The sequence below is a fragment of the Meleagris gallopavo genome, chromosome Z, assembly GCF_905368555.1.
Source record: "Meleagris gallopavo chromosome Z, MGAL_WU_HG_1.1, whole genome shotgun sequence".
NCBI classification, from domain to species: domain Eukaryota; kingdom Metazoa; phylum Chordata; class Aves; order Galliformes; family Phasianidae; genus Meleagris; species Meleagris gallopavo.
Window position 1 is genome coordinate 70,373,018 of NC_139435.1, and position 16,021 is coordinate 70,389,038.

The 16,021-nt window shown below is 38.5% G+C and overlaps 1 protein-coding gene and 1 long non-coding RNA gene across 3 annotated transcripts in view; one reads left to right on the forward strand and one right to left on the reverse strand.

The window, feature by feature from the left end:
• Positions 1–465: 465 nt before the first annotated feature.
• On the reverse strand, positions 466–3,787 carry LOC146542376 (uncharacterized). 2 transcript variants are annotated; one of them, XR_014880540.1, is made up of 2 exons: positions 3,511–3,787; positions 466–2,854 (listed from the first exon to the last, which is right to left on the reverse strand). It is a non-coding gene; the product is annotated as an uncharacterized LOC146542376 (long non-coding RNA). The 2 variants fall into 2 exon arrangements; XR_014880539.1 differs by having other exon boundaries at positions 3,436–3,787.
• Positions 3,788–3,858: 71 nt separating this feature from the next.
• Positions 3,859–16,021, forward strand: part of CEP120 (centrosomal protein 120) — a 38,540-nt gene continuing 26,377 nt past the window's right edge. Inside the window, exons 1-9 of the mRNA XM_085213199.1 lie at positions 3,859–4,032; positions 5,487–5,643; positions 6,551–6,665; positions 7,616–7,757; positions 10,735–10,883; positions 11,138–11,335; positions 12,848–13,075; positions 13,327–13,531; positions 15,557–15,722. Coding sequence (XP_085069325.1) covers positions 3,981–4,032; positions 5,487–5,643; positions 6,551–6,665; positions 7,616–7,757; positions 10,735–10,883; positions 11,138–11,335; positions 12,848–13,075; positions 13,327–13,531; positions 15,557–15,722 — 1,412 coding nt within the window. The 5' untranslated portion in view covers positions 3,859–3,980. The remainder of the gene's footprint in view (positions 4,033–5,486; positions 5,644–6,550; positions 6,666–7,615; positions 7,758–10,734; positions 10,884–11,137; positions 11,336–12,847; positions 13,076–13,326; positions 13,532–15,556; positions 15,723–16,021) is intronic.

Sequence of the window (16,021 nt, forward strand, 5' to 3'; positions counted from 1 at the left end):
ACAGCCACTGATGGAGATGCTACTGCAACTGCAATAAATACGTCATCAGAGAAAAAACCAGCATTCTAGTAATAGGAGGGAAGCATTCATCCTCATAACAATTTTAGGAATACGATTAAAAATGAGTGCTAGACATAATGTATGTTACGATTATTGTGGTTTTTTTCCCTCTTACTCTTAACTATTCACATTAAAATACTATGCTGAAATGTATTTTCATTCCCTATCCCACCATTAGCCCAGAATATAAAATCAAATGTATCGAGATTTGTGAACTGTCAACAGGACTAAGTCATCTGAACTTCCACAAGCACCATCCCTTGTATTGTTATCAAGTCTGTAAGTTGAAAATATCATATGTAAAAACCTTCTAGGTTTATGCTAATTATATGGGAAATAAGCTTATCTGACAGACACTGAGTCATGATAAAGTAGATGCATATTTTACAATTACACGAAGATGACTAGCAGTAAAGAACTTTGTGTTTATTATATTGTTTCAGTTTCTCACAAGACTTCTTGAAGCTGGAATGAACGATGATTATCAGGTAAGAAAACAAAGAGAAGCTCTTTCTTTCATTCTGACTGAGAGGTACTGCTGTCCGTTGTTGAAATCCTAAGGACAGCAGAGAAGCTCAAGATACATGCATGTGTTATGCAAAGTGAACATTAAATGACAGCATGATTGTTTTAAAGTCTTCTTCAGAATAATCCAGTTTAATGTTTATTACTGCGTTAACATTTATCAAGAATGTCTAAACTTCTGACTCCAAATTCACAGCAACCTTGTCAGAATCAGTGGGACTGCAGCAATGATTTGTGATTTCCTCATTCATTAGCAGGCTAGGCACTCATTAACTTCATTTTGCTCTCCAAAATCATAAATGGAGAAATTACTGCTAAGAACTGTGCAAGATTGTAATAACTTAATAATCTTAAGAATCTTAGTACCAAAACAGAAATGTTTCCTTCTCATTAGGTCATGTACACGTAGAATACTGACTGACTTACAGGTCTAATCAGGAGGTCATTTAACATAGTAAAAAAAAAAAACAAAAACAAACAAACAAACAAAAAAACCCACAATCAATCAATTAACTTTCTGACTGAAGTGAAAACTGACTACTGAATCCACTGATGACACTAAAAAACATAAGAGAGTAAACAGACCTCCAATAGCCTACATTCCACAATCTCATAAGTACTTTCCATTCAAAGAGTATCTTACCATGAGCTTTCTGAGAGAGGGGAGCAAGGATTCAATTCATACATCTCATGGCTGCAGTATTATGTCATTTTGGTGAAAGAGACATTGAGAAAAGTTATCCTGTAGCCCACATATCAATTAGGAAAGAGACATATTGCAGAGAACATGTTGTCTAGTATGTAGCAGCTTCACAGTACCTCGAAATCAGCTAAAAAACTTTTCAGAGCAAAAGCCACCAGGATAGGACCCCACACTGGAATACGGAAGAGACGATGAAATCCATGGCTTTATCATTCCGATGTATCCCTGGGCACGTAATCCAATCTTTCTGTTACGGGTGAAGCTCTGTGGCAGTGGAGTCACCTCTCATTTCTCTTCTCCCCGTGGCATTTCCCAGGAGGGACTGGAGGAGAGATGGTGAAGGCTGTTGGGTTTTCTAGGCACTTCTGAGAGGTGTTTGGCAGCTGCTTGTGCAAGGGAACGGGTCTGGAGAATTGTGGAGCGAGGCTTACGGTATGCTGTCCCCATACGTTTATTGTCAGGCTCCAGTCAGAGGGGGCTTTGAGTGTTCTCTGTTTGCAAATATTGGCCCTGTTTTTCAGCTGCAGGTGCCCTCATACTGAATTGCTGCCTGCTTTTCTTTCCTGGGCTAAAAAATAAAAAATAATTAAAAAAAAAAAAGCAGAGCACTTACAAGAGACCTAAGTGCAGCTTGAGAGAGAGGTTCCTTGCAACATCATAAAACCCTTAAAATTGAAAGGGACCTCTGATGGCCATTCAGTCCAAGTCCCCTGCAATGCACAGGGACACCACGCTCCACCGTGTTGCCCAGGGCCTGATCCAGCTTTGCCCTGAATGTCTCCAGGGACAGGGCATGAATCACATCTGTAGGCAACCTCTTCCAGTGCCTCACCACCCTCACTGTAAAAGATTTTTCACTATTATCTAACCTAAACCTGCTCTTACTGAGCTTGGAACCGTTTCTCCTTTTTCTGTCACCACTGACCCTGCTAAAGAGTCTGTCCCCTTCTTTCCTGTAGCTCCCCGTTACATGCTGAAAGGCTGCTATCAGGTTACCTTCTCTTCTCCAGGCTGAACAGCCCCAGCTCTCTCAGCCTGCCCTCACAGGGGGTGTTCCATTCCAGGGGTCATTCTTGTGGCCCTTCTCTGGACGTGCTCCAGCAGGTTTACCTCTCTCCTGTACTGAGGACTCCCCGTGCAGCACTGCAGGTGAGGTCTCACCAATGCATAGTAGAGGGGCAGGATCGCATCCCTCAACCTGCTGGCCACAGTTCCCTTGATGCAGCCTGGGATCCGGTTGGCTTTCTGGGCTGTGAGGGCACACTGCTGGCTCATGTCAATCTTGCCATCCACCATTATCCCCAGGTCTTTTTCACCAGGGCTGCACTCCATCCTTTCATCCTCCAGTTTGCATTGGACTGCCTTGGCTCCGGCGCAAGAGTTAAAAATCATTTAAGTTGCTACTATATTTAAATTCCATTCAATGTACTAATTGTCATAAGTTATTTTGCATTACTGGAATTTTCCAGACCTGAAAACAGCAGTGATTTTGCACTGCTCTGTGAATTGAAAACTGGGAGCTATTTGATGTACTGTTAACAGCTTTACAAGACTCTTCCACAAGCCCTGAAAGATAATGTTGAAATGACATGTTTTCATCAAGCCAAAGCACACTGAAGGTGTTAACTACATATTCTTAACCACAGATTCAAAACAGTTTTATAGCTCATAGAAGATTTGATGCATTTAACGTAAAAGGATTTAACCTTTGCTTTGCCAAGACCTGTTAGGATTAGAAAAAAAATTTCAGAAATAGCAGACAAATACTTAGGATCAGTATCCCTTTTTAAAAAAATCTTATTTTAAAATTTCTGCATTTTCCTTGTCTTTCCGTTTAATGCATCTGAATTTTAGACCACTACAACCGAAGAAATCATTTTCCTCAAGAGTTTCTACCAAACCTCCCCATTCTCAAATTCAAGTAATTTCAAATGCTTCTGGTATTCTTTTTCAAGATGAAGACTATCCTTATCACTCACAATCCAGACAGCAACAAATCCTCAATCTGAGGAGCACTTCCACTATCCTGTGTAAATAATTCTTACTTGCCAAAGCTTTATGACCATGGATAGGTAGTACATAAAACTGTGCTTGGCAATTAGGAAAAACGAAAACAAACCAACAAAAAACCCACATATATCACATACCAGCTTCCTTCAGCTCTACGGCTTTTTCAAACCCACCCACACTTCAGAGAAGCTTTAGTAACCAAAGATAAGTACAGTGTCTAAATACAGCCTTTGCTGCACTCTGCTGCATCTCGGCTACAAACGTAGGTAGTTTGACACTCCGAGATCTCCCGTAAGACCTCGGGAACCAGTCCACGAGAAAACAGTTTTCACAGGAAAGCAGCTGCCAGGCCAACCGCACGATTCTCAAGCTGCGCAGCCTCAGGCCGCCCTGTTCTAGCAGCCGGCCGGCAGGCCATCGCTCGGCTTTCAGCGACGCGCGCCGAAAGGAACGCGTCCTCCGCGCCACCTTACGGCACAATCGCGCGCCGGAAGTGACGTCACCGCACCGCCCGGCGGAGAGACCGCGTCGCGCCGGAAGTGCGCGCGCGCGCAGGGCGGTGCCGCCGTTGCCAGGCGGAAGCGCGGCCGTGCCGGCAGCTGCGTGACGCTGCCGGGCGGTGCCGGCGGTGCTTCCGGTCTGCGTCTGCCTTGCGGTCGCGCCCGCCGGGCGGAGCGGGGCGATGGTGTCCAGGGCTGCCGACCGGCTACTGATCGTCGTCTCCGTTCTAGAAGGTAAGCGGGGGCGGATTCTAAACACGAGCCGAAGCCTTGAAGTCCTACGGCTAGTGGGGTGTCGTGGACAGAGCGTGTTCCGGAGGACTGTTGTGAGTGGGACCGCAGCGGCTTCTTTATGCTTCCTTGCACGGGTAGGCGATCTGTAGGAAACGGAGCCAGCTCTGGCGCTGGCTTTCGTACGGAAAAGGCGCATCGAGGTTTCGTTCTTTATGGCTTAAACGCTATAGGTGGACGTCCATCGGATACAGTCACTCAGAAGATGGGTTTTGCGTGCTTCCGCCGTTTTCCCTATTCTGCTCTGGGCGTGCTTAGTCAAAATGTTACTTCAGGTTGATGGCGGAGCCTTCCTTTCCTTATATATATCTCTACTCTCCTTAGCTGATGTTTAAAGCCCTTATTGCTGCCTTTCCCCGTGGCCGTTTGTTGCTTCCCGTTTGAATTGAGCCGTCACCCCTGTAAAGGTGGCTGTGCCTCCGCCTTTCCCAGCTGTGGGAAGCGACACCTCCGGCTCTGCTGCAGCTGCTGACTTCTCCTGGCCTCTCTCTGCAGCCTTCTTCCTTCAGCTGGGCCCAAGACATTGGAATGCAGAAGATGATGAGCAGAGAAGCATTTTCTCGTGGGGCTTTTCCCATTTATGTTTTGTTGTTGCAGTCTGATGTTTCACAAGCCCAGTTATCAAATCCACCGTTATGCTGTGTGCCTGGTTAATCACACCTCATCTGAGATTTGTGCTGGATAGGCTTGCTGAGTTGTATAATTAGTCTGTGCAAGTTGTCGGTGCTGTTGGGGTGCATGTCTGAATGCTTTCCGTTTATAAAGCACTGTGTTACTTCTCTGGCCGTTTCTGTTGCTTGCTGATGACTTAAAAAGTGTCCTCTGAAATGCAGAGAGCCTCTCTCTGCATTGTGATACACGTAAACTGTAAGCATTTGTTTTGTCACAAAAATTATGAATTAAAATGTAGAAGGATGCTGAATCCAAGACAAATGCTATGTGGCTCTCCACATTCTCTTAGAGATTTCTAAAAAGCACAGCACGTCTTGGATAAACTTTTTAGTAATTCATGAGATCATGCTTGCTATTGTAATGTAGGAGAGTAGTAAAATTTACAGTGAAGGAAGAATGCTTTATCATTGCTGTCTGACACCTATTGCTTCGACTTCTTCCCTTAGATTTCTCACTGTTGAATCATACCAATTACTTAGTTTCTTTCTTAATTCTTAGCTGTTACTTGGTATCTTGCTGTTTCTGGGTGCTTCTCAAATGGTTTGTTCCTCACTGTGTCCTTTATTGCTTCTAAGTAGTGAAATGACATTTCAAAGTAAGAAAACTACAATTGAAGAGAAAGTTTGAGGAAGATGGGTGAATACATCTCTGTATAATTGGTTTGCAATAAAGATCTGAGCTCACTTGTTTCATTGATGGTGTCTGGTGATTGCACTGTGTTTCAGGACGCTGTTTTCCAAAACGACCCAAATATATGCTTATAGTTGAAGCGAAGTTTGATGGAGAACAGCTGGCTACTGATCCCGTGGAGCATACTGATCAGCCGGAATTTGCCACTGAATTGGCCTGGGAACTCGATCGAAAAGCACTTCATCAGCACAGGTAACAGCAGAAAGTTTAGCCTACGATAAATTTGTTTTGGAGATAAAACTTAATTTTCTTGTGCTTACAGCTGCTGAAATAGAGTGTTTAATCTAACTGCTTAGAAAGAGAAGCTTTCTTTTAGCTGTGAAATGATCTACCGTTTTGTTTTTACAGCAGAGAAAAGTATTATGTGGTGATATAGGTGACTAGAAGTTTTTAAAGCTTCTGTTGGAACTACTTAAAAAAAAAAAAAAAAAAAAAAAAAGAAAGAAAGAAAGAAAGCTAGAATCCAGTGCTTTTATTAGAAAAGCATAGTTCAAGCACTGGATTCTGGCTTTCTTACGTATACCCTGACAAAGAATTAACTTCAAGCCTGAGAAGAACTTCAAGCTAGAAGAACTGATACATTGGTTTTGGTTTCCAGAACAGTCATTAGTTTTAATTGAAAGTATAGAGATACTGGTAGAATCTGTCAGAGAAATGAGAAGACCGCTTGAACTTGGAGGAGGGAAAGATATCTAAATGTACCTCATGCTAGACACCACACCTATGCCTCTGAGAACATGCAGGTGCCTTGCAACAGTCTTTTGCTCCCAAGTGAAGTTGCAGTTTAGTTGCATTACTTGATTCATAAACGTAGAAAAGACTGAATTTTTGTTACTACTCTATTTTTAATAGCTCTTGAGGCTCTTTCAGAGTCCAGTCAGCTTCTCTTACCAGAATTATCTATTTATTCGTTATCTGTCAGTTAATCCCAAATTTTTAGCATTGGGTGTAAACTGAATTGCCAGCTCATTGGAACTAGCTATGTAAGAAATCTCAATAAATTGTCATTGATATACTTGAAACATGTGAATCATTTATTATGACCTAATTGCACGGGTTAATTTTTACATTTTGGATTTCAACTGAGATGTTCCTACAGGCTGCAGCGCACACCTATCAAACTCCAGTGTTTTGCTTTGGATCCTCTGTCTTCAACTAAGGAGAATATAGGCTATATTGTGCTTGATTTAAGGGCTATGCAGAAAAAGAAACAGGTATGTTTCCAGGTGTAAAGTCCTACATTTTGATGTTTATAAAATAGTGCTCTGACAGTAGAATTTGAATTAAGGCAGAGGTATAATCTTTGAGTTGTTCAGGAGGAGTATGAGTCCTACTTCATCACATACTTGTCTTTTTTTTGAGAGAACAAATGAAAGTAGTTTTGTGTCAATGTTATTGGAATGAAAAATATTTACACAGCCTGCTGTGCAATATGAAAAAGCTAAGTATGCAGATTAAAAAAAAATTCTTACCCTTTAGAATTTGAGGATTGAAACATTTCTAATCATGTTTAGTCACTGTCATAACTTATTAGCTGGGGAAAAGAAGAGAACAAGGTCATTTACTGAGCAACTAAATGTAGTTAAGTCAAAATTTTAGAGAGTGAAGCTGTTCGTAATGTGTTCTTTTTTTCTTTTTTTCTTTTTTTTTTCCCTATGGAAGATGTCTAGGGGTTCTGATGTTCGGGCCCATTAACAAAGCAGGAGAAATCATGATTGTTTATATAGAATCTTGATGAGTGAATTTTATATTGTGCTTAATCAGGATGTAGTTGTGGCATGGGTCATGATACGACCTTGGTTTAGTGTTTTGACATCACACTTAAAATTTATAATCCATGTAATATAGTCTGCACTCTTTTAGTTGAAAATTTAAGCATTCTGTCTTCTAATTAGAAGGCTAATTTTATATTTTGCTTCCCCACAGTTTACTTTGTAAATCAATGGAAGAGAGTATGTTAAACTCATCTTCCAGGAATGGTGATACAGAGTCATTGAGTGTAGCAGCGTGTACAAAATAGACCACGTTTTTGTGGATGAACGCTAGGGTAATTTTCTGTGAATAATAAGGTAGAATTGCTAGAGCAAGTCTGTTGTCTATTACAGTATTTTATGATTTTGCTAATTTGAAAATGCTTTTTCCTTTTCTGTTTCTAATTTTGTAGACACCAAGGTGGTACTCTTTGCTAAGTAACAAGTATGCTAAATTTAAATCCGAAATAAAAGTAGGCGTTATGTTGGAAACTGATTCCAAAGCACCGGTTGGTGATTTAAAAGCAAAGGAGGCGGCCCCTAGAGAAGGGAGGGGTAAGTAATACAATACCATTGGCTTTGAATTACAAATGCTCCTGTTTTGGGTGTATATTCCTTGATGCAAACACGTTGTTTGAGCTCAAAGAGAGCTACAGTAGTTTAATATTAATTAACTGTAAATCATTTGTATCATGTGTAACCATAAAGCACGTGAATAGGAAACACACTGTGTTGTAATAGCAGAGGTGCTTTACTTTGTGTTACGTAGGTGGACAGAGGTGCAGGCTAACTGATCTTCAAAATCAGCATCGGAGACTCAAGCTTACTTCTGCTGGCATTTCAGTCAGGTTAGATGTCAGGGCTTTGGAAAGTCCTGTAGCTAAAGAAACAAAAGGAGTTTTTTTACAGTGTGTAATTCTAAATCTAAACTGACAAGTTGCCAAGTAGCGCAGTAATTCATTGCTTGACTAGTCAGCTTTTTTTTTTTTCCCACCTTTTTCTTTAACTTTTTTTTTTTTTTCCTAAACTAAGCCACTCAGTACTTACAACAGGTTTATCATCGATAACAAATTTTTGTAGTAACATCTGTTAGTTAACTGTTGGCAGCAATTCTGGATCTGGATTCTCTTCTACGTTCCCTTTAAAGGTACTAAATTAAATATATCAACATCTGTTAGTATTTGAATTATATTGAATAGTAGAAGGTGTCTCCATCTGTCCTGTGCTTTTCACTCATTTTTGTCTTACGGAGAAAGTTTAGGTTTTGATTTTTTCTTTTAATATTAAATTTCCGTAGAAACTTGATCTATCTGTTTTTATTTTTAAAGCAAAAAACAGATATATCTCTCTGCATCCAAAACCAAACCTACTTCCATTTGTCAAAATGGAGTATCCATTAGACTGGAGGATTTTTATTTACATACCTTGCAGTATATTCTATTCTTACTCTAAGGATAACTTCTTCATAATTCTAAACTAATCATTTGCTTGCCATGGTCTGTGACTGTGGTTTGATAAAATAAAGTTTCAGTGGCAACATTGCATAAGATTTCTGGCCCTTATTTTGTCATCTCAGCTGTGTTATGGGCTATGGCATTACAGGAGTTCCAGGTAAATTGAGTTTACTTCCAATCCTAGCCATTCTGTGATTCTATGGGACCCCAAGGATCATCAAGTTCCAACTCCCCTGCCATGAGTCCTTTCAAGTTCACAGCAAAGTGCAGGCAATTTTACATAATCTGAAGTTGGTAATAGAGGCAATGAAGCATTGTAAATGACTTCCTAATTTTTCACCTCTTCCTATGTGATCTGAAGCTCTGTCATCCTTCACGATGCTGGCTCACTGTATAGAAAATGATAGAAAAATTCTTCTTTAGTGTTCTAAGCGTTGGGTACAGCTGATCTGCATTGCCCAGTACTACTTTTGTTAGACAGGGAATGGTTTTCTTCTTTTAATTCATAAACATTTTTAATTTCACCTCACGGTCATGAGTGATCTAAGTTTTACCAGTGTTTGAAACAGAGCCTTTTGGTTCACAACCTGAATTGCTGTGAGATTATTAGTATTTGCTGTTGTTGAGGCGCTTTGAAATCTATTAAATTACTGTGTAGCAGTAACTGGTAAATAATTTAAAGGGCTCATTCCCGAGCAGGCATTGTGTTTCTTTGCTCCATCATTTACCTTATTTTTAAATGAAGCAGAGGTGTGTAAAGTATGTATAACTACAAGATTTGCCTTAACTATAATTTTGCTTAACATAAGTTGTGTAATGTGGTTTGTAAGCATTATTTTGCTTAATTCTTTTCCGTATGTCTTACTTTATTGTTCTAAACTGGACTTAAGGATGTATAAATTATTTGATGTTGAAGTACAATTTCAGTGCAGCTTAACAAATTATAATTTTTGGTTACTTTACCTCCTTGCCTCTAACAATTCTTCCGTCCGTGTCTAGCTCTGATGGTGAGTCTCAAAATTTTGTTGGGTTGGAAGTGGACTCATTAATGGAAATGTATCAAAGTTACTGTGATTATCCGTTCGGGGCATGAGGTGGATTTTAGAAACTGTCCTCTTGCATCCGGGATTGAGCTGGCTGTTTCTTTAAGTATACTGTCTTCTTGGTCTCATCTGTATAATGTCACATCTGTGATTCTGAAGCCTGAGTCTGAGGTGTTCAGATTTCATTTTCGTCTTCGATCTTCAAAGCATTCAGGCTGACAAGATCTTGCAGTTTTAATGGAATCCTTTTACTGGCAGTAAAAGCTGGTTTGCATACTGTATGCTTCATAGTATTGTAGAGTATCATAAGCTAAAGGGGATACACAAGGATATTTTGTCAGTTTTTGTATTAGCCTTGTGATACAAAGTTGTAGGTGAGTAATCAGTTAAAGAAGGCTGTAGTTTTGTGAGGTGTGTTGGTGTTGCTGGAGGCTGGCAGATTGGAAGCAGTGACCAAAGAGCATCTGACATACCGTGATCACACTTAACCCTGTGTGAAACCTAAAAGCACTGCTTTCCTGTATATTTTCTACAAAATTAGAAAAACTACAGTGCAAGTCTCTGGTGTTTTATGCACTGAAGACTTCAGGTAAAGCTTCTTCATGTGAGTCATTCCAAAGGTCTGCACAGTGAAACATTATATTTCATCAACAGCTGGACAGTCTGATCTGTCCAGTTACTGCCTTTCATCTCTTTCAACAAATCAGAGAAGAAAGAACATAACAGACTCCAACCTAATGAAATAAAGTTCACATCACTTTAGGAATGCTCCAGCGTTCTTTCTAGTGGTGTGCAAAATGATATATGTGGTCCCTGAGTAGAAAATAATTTAAAAAAAAAAAAAAAACAGCACCACATCGCCTTTGTAATGAAGGGAAGAATGTTTGTGCTTAGAGATTTGTTTTATGCTAAAAAGCTTTGGAACCAGTCATCAAGTTCTTTATTATCTGTGTGGAATGATTATGATTATAAAGAAGATTCCTGCTGCAATTGATAAGATTGTAACTTATTTCTTAATTGTCTCTTTTCTCTTAGTGTCTGCCCTTCTTTCTAGACTTGATCCTAAAAGTATTGTACCAGTCCTGAATGAAGAAGAGGGCTATCATCAAATTGGACCAGCAGAATATTGTAGAGACTATTTTGTTTTGTCTGTAACCATTGCATTTGCCACACAATTGGAACAGGTTTGTTTCACGTCCCATTTAGTTTTGAAGAAATACTGCACTACACTTGTATTTTTGCCATCCTACATCTCCTTTCTATTTAGATTTTTTTGGTTTCTTGTCTCTTGTAAGAAATAGCCTTGCCTCTATGCTGAATGAATATAAATTAAATTGAAATTGTAAAACTCTGTGTAGTACTAACGTGTTAAAAGATGAGAATTCTTTTGGGCACTAAAACTGTCATGATGCATTATTCTTTTTCACTTCTCTTTTAGTTAGTTCCTAGTACGATGAAGCTTCCTGAGCATCAGCCTGAGTTTTTTTTCTACTACTCATTACTGGGAAATGAGGTAACAAATGAACCTTTCACTGATTTGATTAATCCAAACTTTGAACCAGAAAGAGCTTCTGTTCGAATACGTAGTTCAACCGATGTCCTTCAAGTTTATCTTTGTGCACAGTCAAAGTTGCAGGTAAGGTGTTTCTTCTCAAATGTGAAGGAAAACAAATGAAATACTGAAAATAAAAGAAATAGAAACTGGCTTTCACTGAAACTAGATTTCCCAAAACTTCCTTATATTACAGTGTTTTGGCTAAATATAACATATTTTTAATGCCAGTATGGGAAATATTAGCAAGTTTCCCTGCTCAGAGAGAGTGCAATCTCTTTAACACGGTGACTTATAGCATAATTTGATGGCTGCATGTCATGGCAGAAGATACTGCTCCAAAATGGTAATGTTGCTAATGTGGCATCCCCAAAGGCTCTCATCCTCCTGAAAGCTGACCGTCTGCAAACCATGCTCCTGTAACTCTCGAATAAGTCCTAAAATCACTTGTCTTCAGCAGTGTGTGTGAATAATAAGAGGAGTCTGGGATTTCCTCCTGCTTCTCAGCTGTTTTAAAAATGCTGCAGCCATATTTAGACTGTTATGGGATATTGCTTGCCTTTAGCTGTACCTTTAATGTTGGAGGGCATTGAAAGGATTTCTAGTGATCTGCACTTGGTCACACTTAAGTCATACTTAAGTGACTACTTAAGTAAGTCAGTGTTTCTGAGGGTAGTGTAGGTTTTCTAAACATAGCTGTTAAGTACTACAGTGTTAGTTATAGAAGGTCCATATCCAGACTTATGCTTTAAAGACAACTATCTATTTCTTGATGTACAGCTGTTTCTCTGACATAGCTTCTTAAAATTTGGGATACAGTAGTAGAGCATTTTTTTTTTTTCTGATCCTTAATTTTAATATACTTTTTTCTACTGAAAATGAAGTGTAATGCTAAAATGTGCGAATTTGGGTGTATGTGCATATATGTATATTTGTCTGTTATATGTATTAAATGTCAAAGTTATAATACAGCGCTCTGGTTTGCCTGAAAAAAACTAAGAAGTAAGTTTTATTGGGGAAAGTGAAATTGATGTGTGAGTTTCAGAAAGTAAATTTCACTGAGGAATGTAAATCACATTTTTTAGATCCTTCTACTGACAAAGGCAAATGTTAGACTCTGGAATGTAGAAAGAATTGAGTCAAAGTTTGAAAAAGGAATTAAGATTCTTAGCAAGAGTCAAGAGTATGATTACTTAATTCTATTAAGCTATTTAAGCTTAATTAAATGATTTAAGTGGAATCTAAATATGAACTTTCAACTAATTGCTTTATTTCTTCCTGAGTGGTGCATTTCATATCTTTATACCTTACGGGTGTGAATCTGTACTGTGCTTACAAGGCACACACTAATAAATTTGTGATCCAAAAAGGGTGATGTGATGATTGTCCTCAAAGGACAGCATGCACTGATCTGCTGCTGTGATAACACTAGGCACAGCCTGCCAGCTCAACACTGAAATTTCACAGCAGTTCTTACACTGCTCAGAATACTGGTTCTCATCATATAGGGAGTAGACTAGGGATGAAGATTTTTATTAGCAATACATATGAAAATACATATGGCATTTACTTCCTGGTACTTCTGTATGTATACAGATTCATCTTTGCTGTGGTGACCAGTCCCTTGGAAGCACTGGAATACCCTTGTCTGGACTACTGAAGAAAGGAAGTGTGGAGATTGATCAACATCCTATGGCAATAGAAGGAGCATTTGTCCTTGTTCCACCAAATAGAGCTAAGCAGAACCTGCCACAGTTACCTCTGGATATGTCTCCTACTGTTGGGGTATCTGTAATTCTGCAGAAGGAGTGCTTAAATGTTCAGGTATAACTTACTAGTTACTGACATAGTTAAGGAGTCATTCCACAGTTTCATGTTTAAGAGAGTATTTCTAAGTCATATTTGACAGTTAAGTATGTAACAAAAAAAATCAGAAAAAGACCAAGTTGTTTTACATGAAGAATACTTTCATTACTTCATTTTTTCTATGCCAGAAAGATAATCTAAGACTTGCCGAGACAGAATTTTTCCCACTCAAACCATGATCAGTAATAATACCATATCACTTCATTCAGCCTTTGATTCCTTCAAATGTTCCAACTGAACCCAAACAACCAAAGAAAGATTTTTCACCTATTGATGGAGAAGCAAAGGGCCTGCAGCAGAGATCCCAGGATGTCCCTTCTCAAATTGACCACTCTTCTCCAATAGAAGGTGAAGCAACAGAAAGTGAAGCAGAAAGTCTGAAGTTTGAAAAAGCCACAGAGTTGAAGGAAGCTGGTATGTGATATATGTCGGTTTTTTGTTGGTTTGTTTTCGTTTTTCCTAATTGCCAAGCACAGTCTTGGGTTATGTACTACCTATCCATGGTCATAAAGCTTTGGCAAGTAAGAATTATTTACACAGGATAGTGGAAGTGCTCCTCAGATTGAGGATTTGTTGCTGTCTGGATTGTGAGTGATAAGGATAGTCTTCATCTTGAAAAAGAATACCAGAAGCATTTGAAATTACTTGAATTTGAGAATGGGGAGGTTTGGTAGAAACTCATGAGGAAAATGATTTCTTCGGTTGTAGTGGTCTAAAATTCAGATGCATTAAACAGAAAGACAAGGAAAATGCAGAAATTTTAAAATAAGATTTTTTTAAAAAGGGATACTGATCCTAAGGAAACCATGTTCTGTAGCAGAAAATCTTGCTTTTTAGTATTTGTCTGCTATTTCTGAAAATTTTTTTCTAATCCTAACAGGTCTTGGCAAAGCAAAGGTTAAATCCTTTTACATTAAATGCATCAAATCTTCTATGAGCTATAAAACTGTTTTGAATCTGTGGTTAAGAATATGTAGTTAACACCTTCAGTGTGCTTTGGCTTGATGAAAACATGTCATTTCAACATTATCTTTCAGGGCTTGTGGAAGAGTCTTGTAAAGCTGTTAACAGTACATCGAATAGCTCCCAGTTTTCAATTCACAGAGCAGTGCAAAATCACTGCTGTTTTCAGGTCTGGAAAATTCCAGTAATGCAAAATAACTTATGACAATTAGTACATTGAATGGAATTTAAATATAGTAGCAACTTAAATGATTTTTAACTCTAGATTGTATGCGTTTTTATGTTTTCTTCTCTGTGAGAGCATTAAAGTTCTTCCCATTCATTTAATTGCACAAAGCAATTTAGTGCCATAATCTGTTACATAAGTAACTCAGAAGACTTAATTTCATTACCACATTATGCTAGCTAGCTGATGTTGAAGTAGTGAAGTTTTTACTTTTTATTATTAATGTAAACATCACTCCATAAACCAGCAGAAGGAAAAAAACATTTGATCCTAGCAGTGATGTTGGTTTGTTGTTGTTTTTTTTTTTAATTACAATAACAGAAACATCTTGGAAGATTATGAAGAAAACAGATCAGAACAACTAATGCTTAAAAAAGGCGGATGAGCTCCTTTCTGACCAATCTTGCCTTTTTAGTCTGCTTTAGTTTTGAAAGTTTTGGAAGCTGTCTTTTGGTAACCTATCTATAAAAATTTGTTGTTTGACCTATTATATTTTTGAAGGAGGTAGTGGAGAGGCTAAGGTCCCTGTTCAAGGACTTGATAAGCCTGGAATACTACTGTGATTGAATTTTATAATTGAACAGGCCCCTTATTGTCAGTATAGTTTCTGTTTACCAAATAATGGTATGGACAGTCCTATCCTATTGATGTGCGTGCATTAACAGATACATGTTGTGGTCTTAGCTGTAGCCCTTCAGTTTTCATTTCAGTAGTGAACCATAAGTGCAGGAGCAATGGTTTATACTTTCTTATGTGAGCATCTTAATAGATCTGGTTCTCTGTCCTTTACAGTCTCAAATTAAGGAAGTCAATTCCAAGTAGTCTAACCTAGTGTGTGTGTATATGTGTATATAAAATACAAATTTTATTATTATTATTGTAAAAGCACCTCTTCTGCATGCCCTCTAGCAACTGTTACTCAGACTGTAGAAACAGGTATCCCTCTTGGCTCCGCAGGGTGATGCAGTATCTTAGACGTTACCTCAGACTTCTTCCAGAAAAAGACACTTACATAGCTTTAAGAAATAGGAAAATATCTTTCAAAAATATTTTATTTTTAATTTTATTTTACTTTATTTTATAAGCAGTAACTTATAGTGGCTATTTTTTGTGGTATTAGTTTGTAGTACAAGGAACTGAAATCATTTAGGAAGTAACTCATTTGCTTGTATATAAGAAATGAGCTATATATTTTGTTGTTTGGGACAGAACAAATTATTAAAAATGTGCATGTTCTCTTGTGATTTCAGCGGATGATGCTCCGGTAGTTGCACCTCAGCCCAGTCCTGTGAGTTCTGGCACTGCATCGGCACAGAAAATTCTCATTCCAGCAGCCTCTCACCATTTTTGCTTTTCAATAGACTTACGAAGTGTGCGTGGTCTAGAAGTTGGTTTTCCAGTAAACTGCATTTTAAGGTATGAATTGTTTTGGTTTTTCTTGTTCTTGGTAGTAGGGCAATTAATACTTCTGAATAATTGCTATCAATATTCTACCTGATGAATTTTACTTTCATTTAGCTGAATGCTTTGGGATGTTCGACTAGTCCATCACTAAACTTCAGAGAGCATTAAAGACAATATGTAACACTTAACCTACACTGGAATTCTTATTAAATAGCTCACCTGAATATCAGTAATTCTCATTTCTCTCCTTCTGACTATTTTTCCAGCTGATAGAAGGAGTAACTTCTGAGGCATTTAATATCTCTACCAGG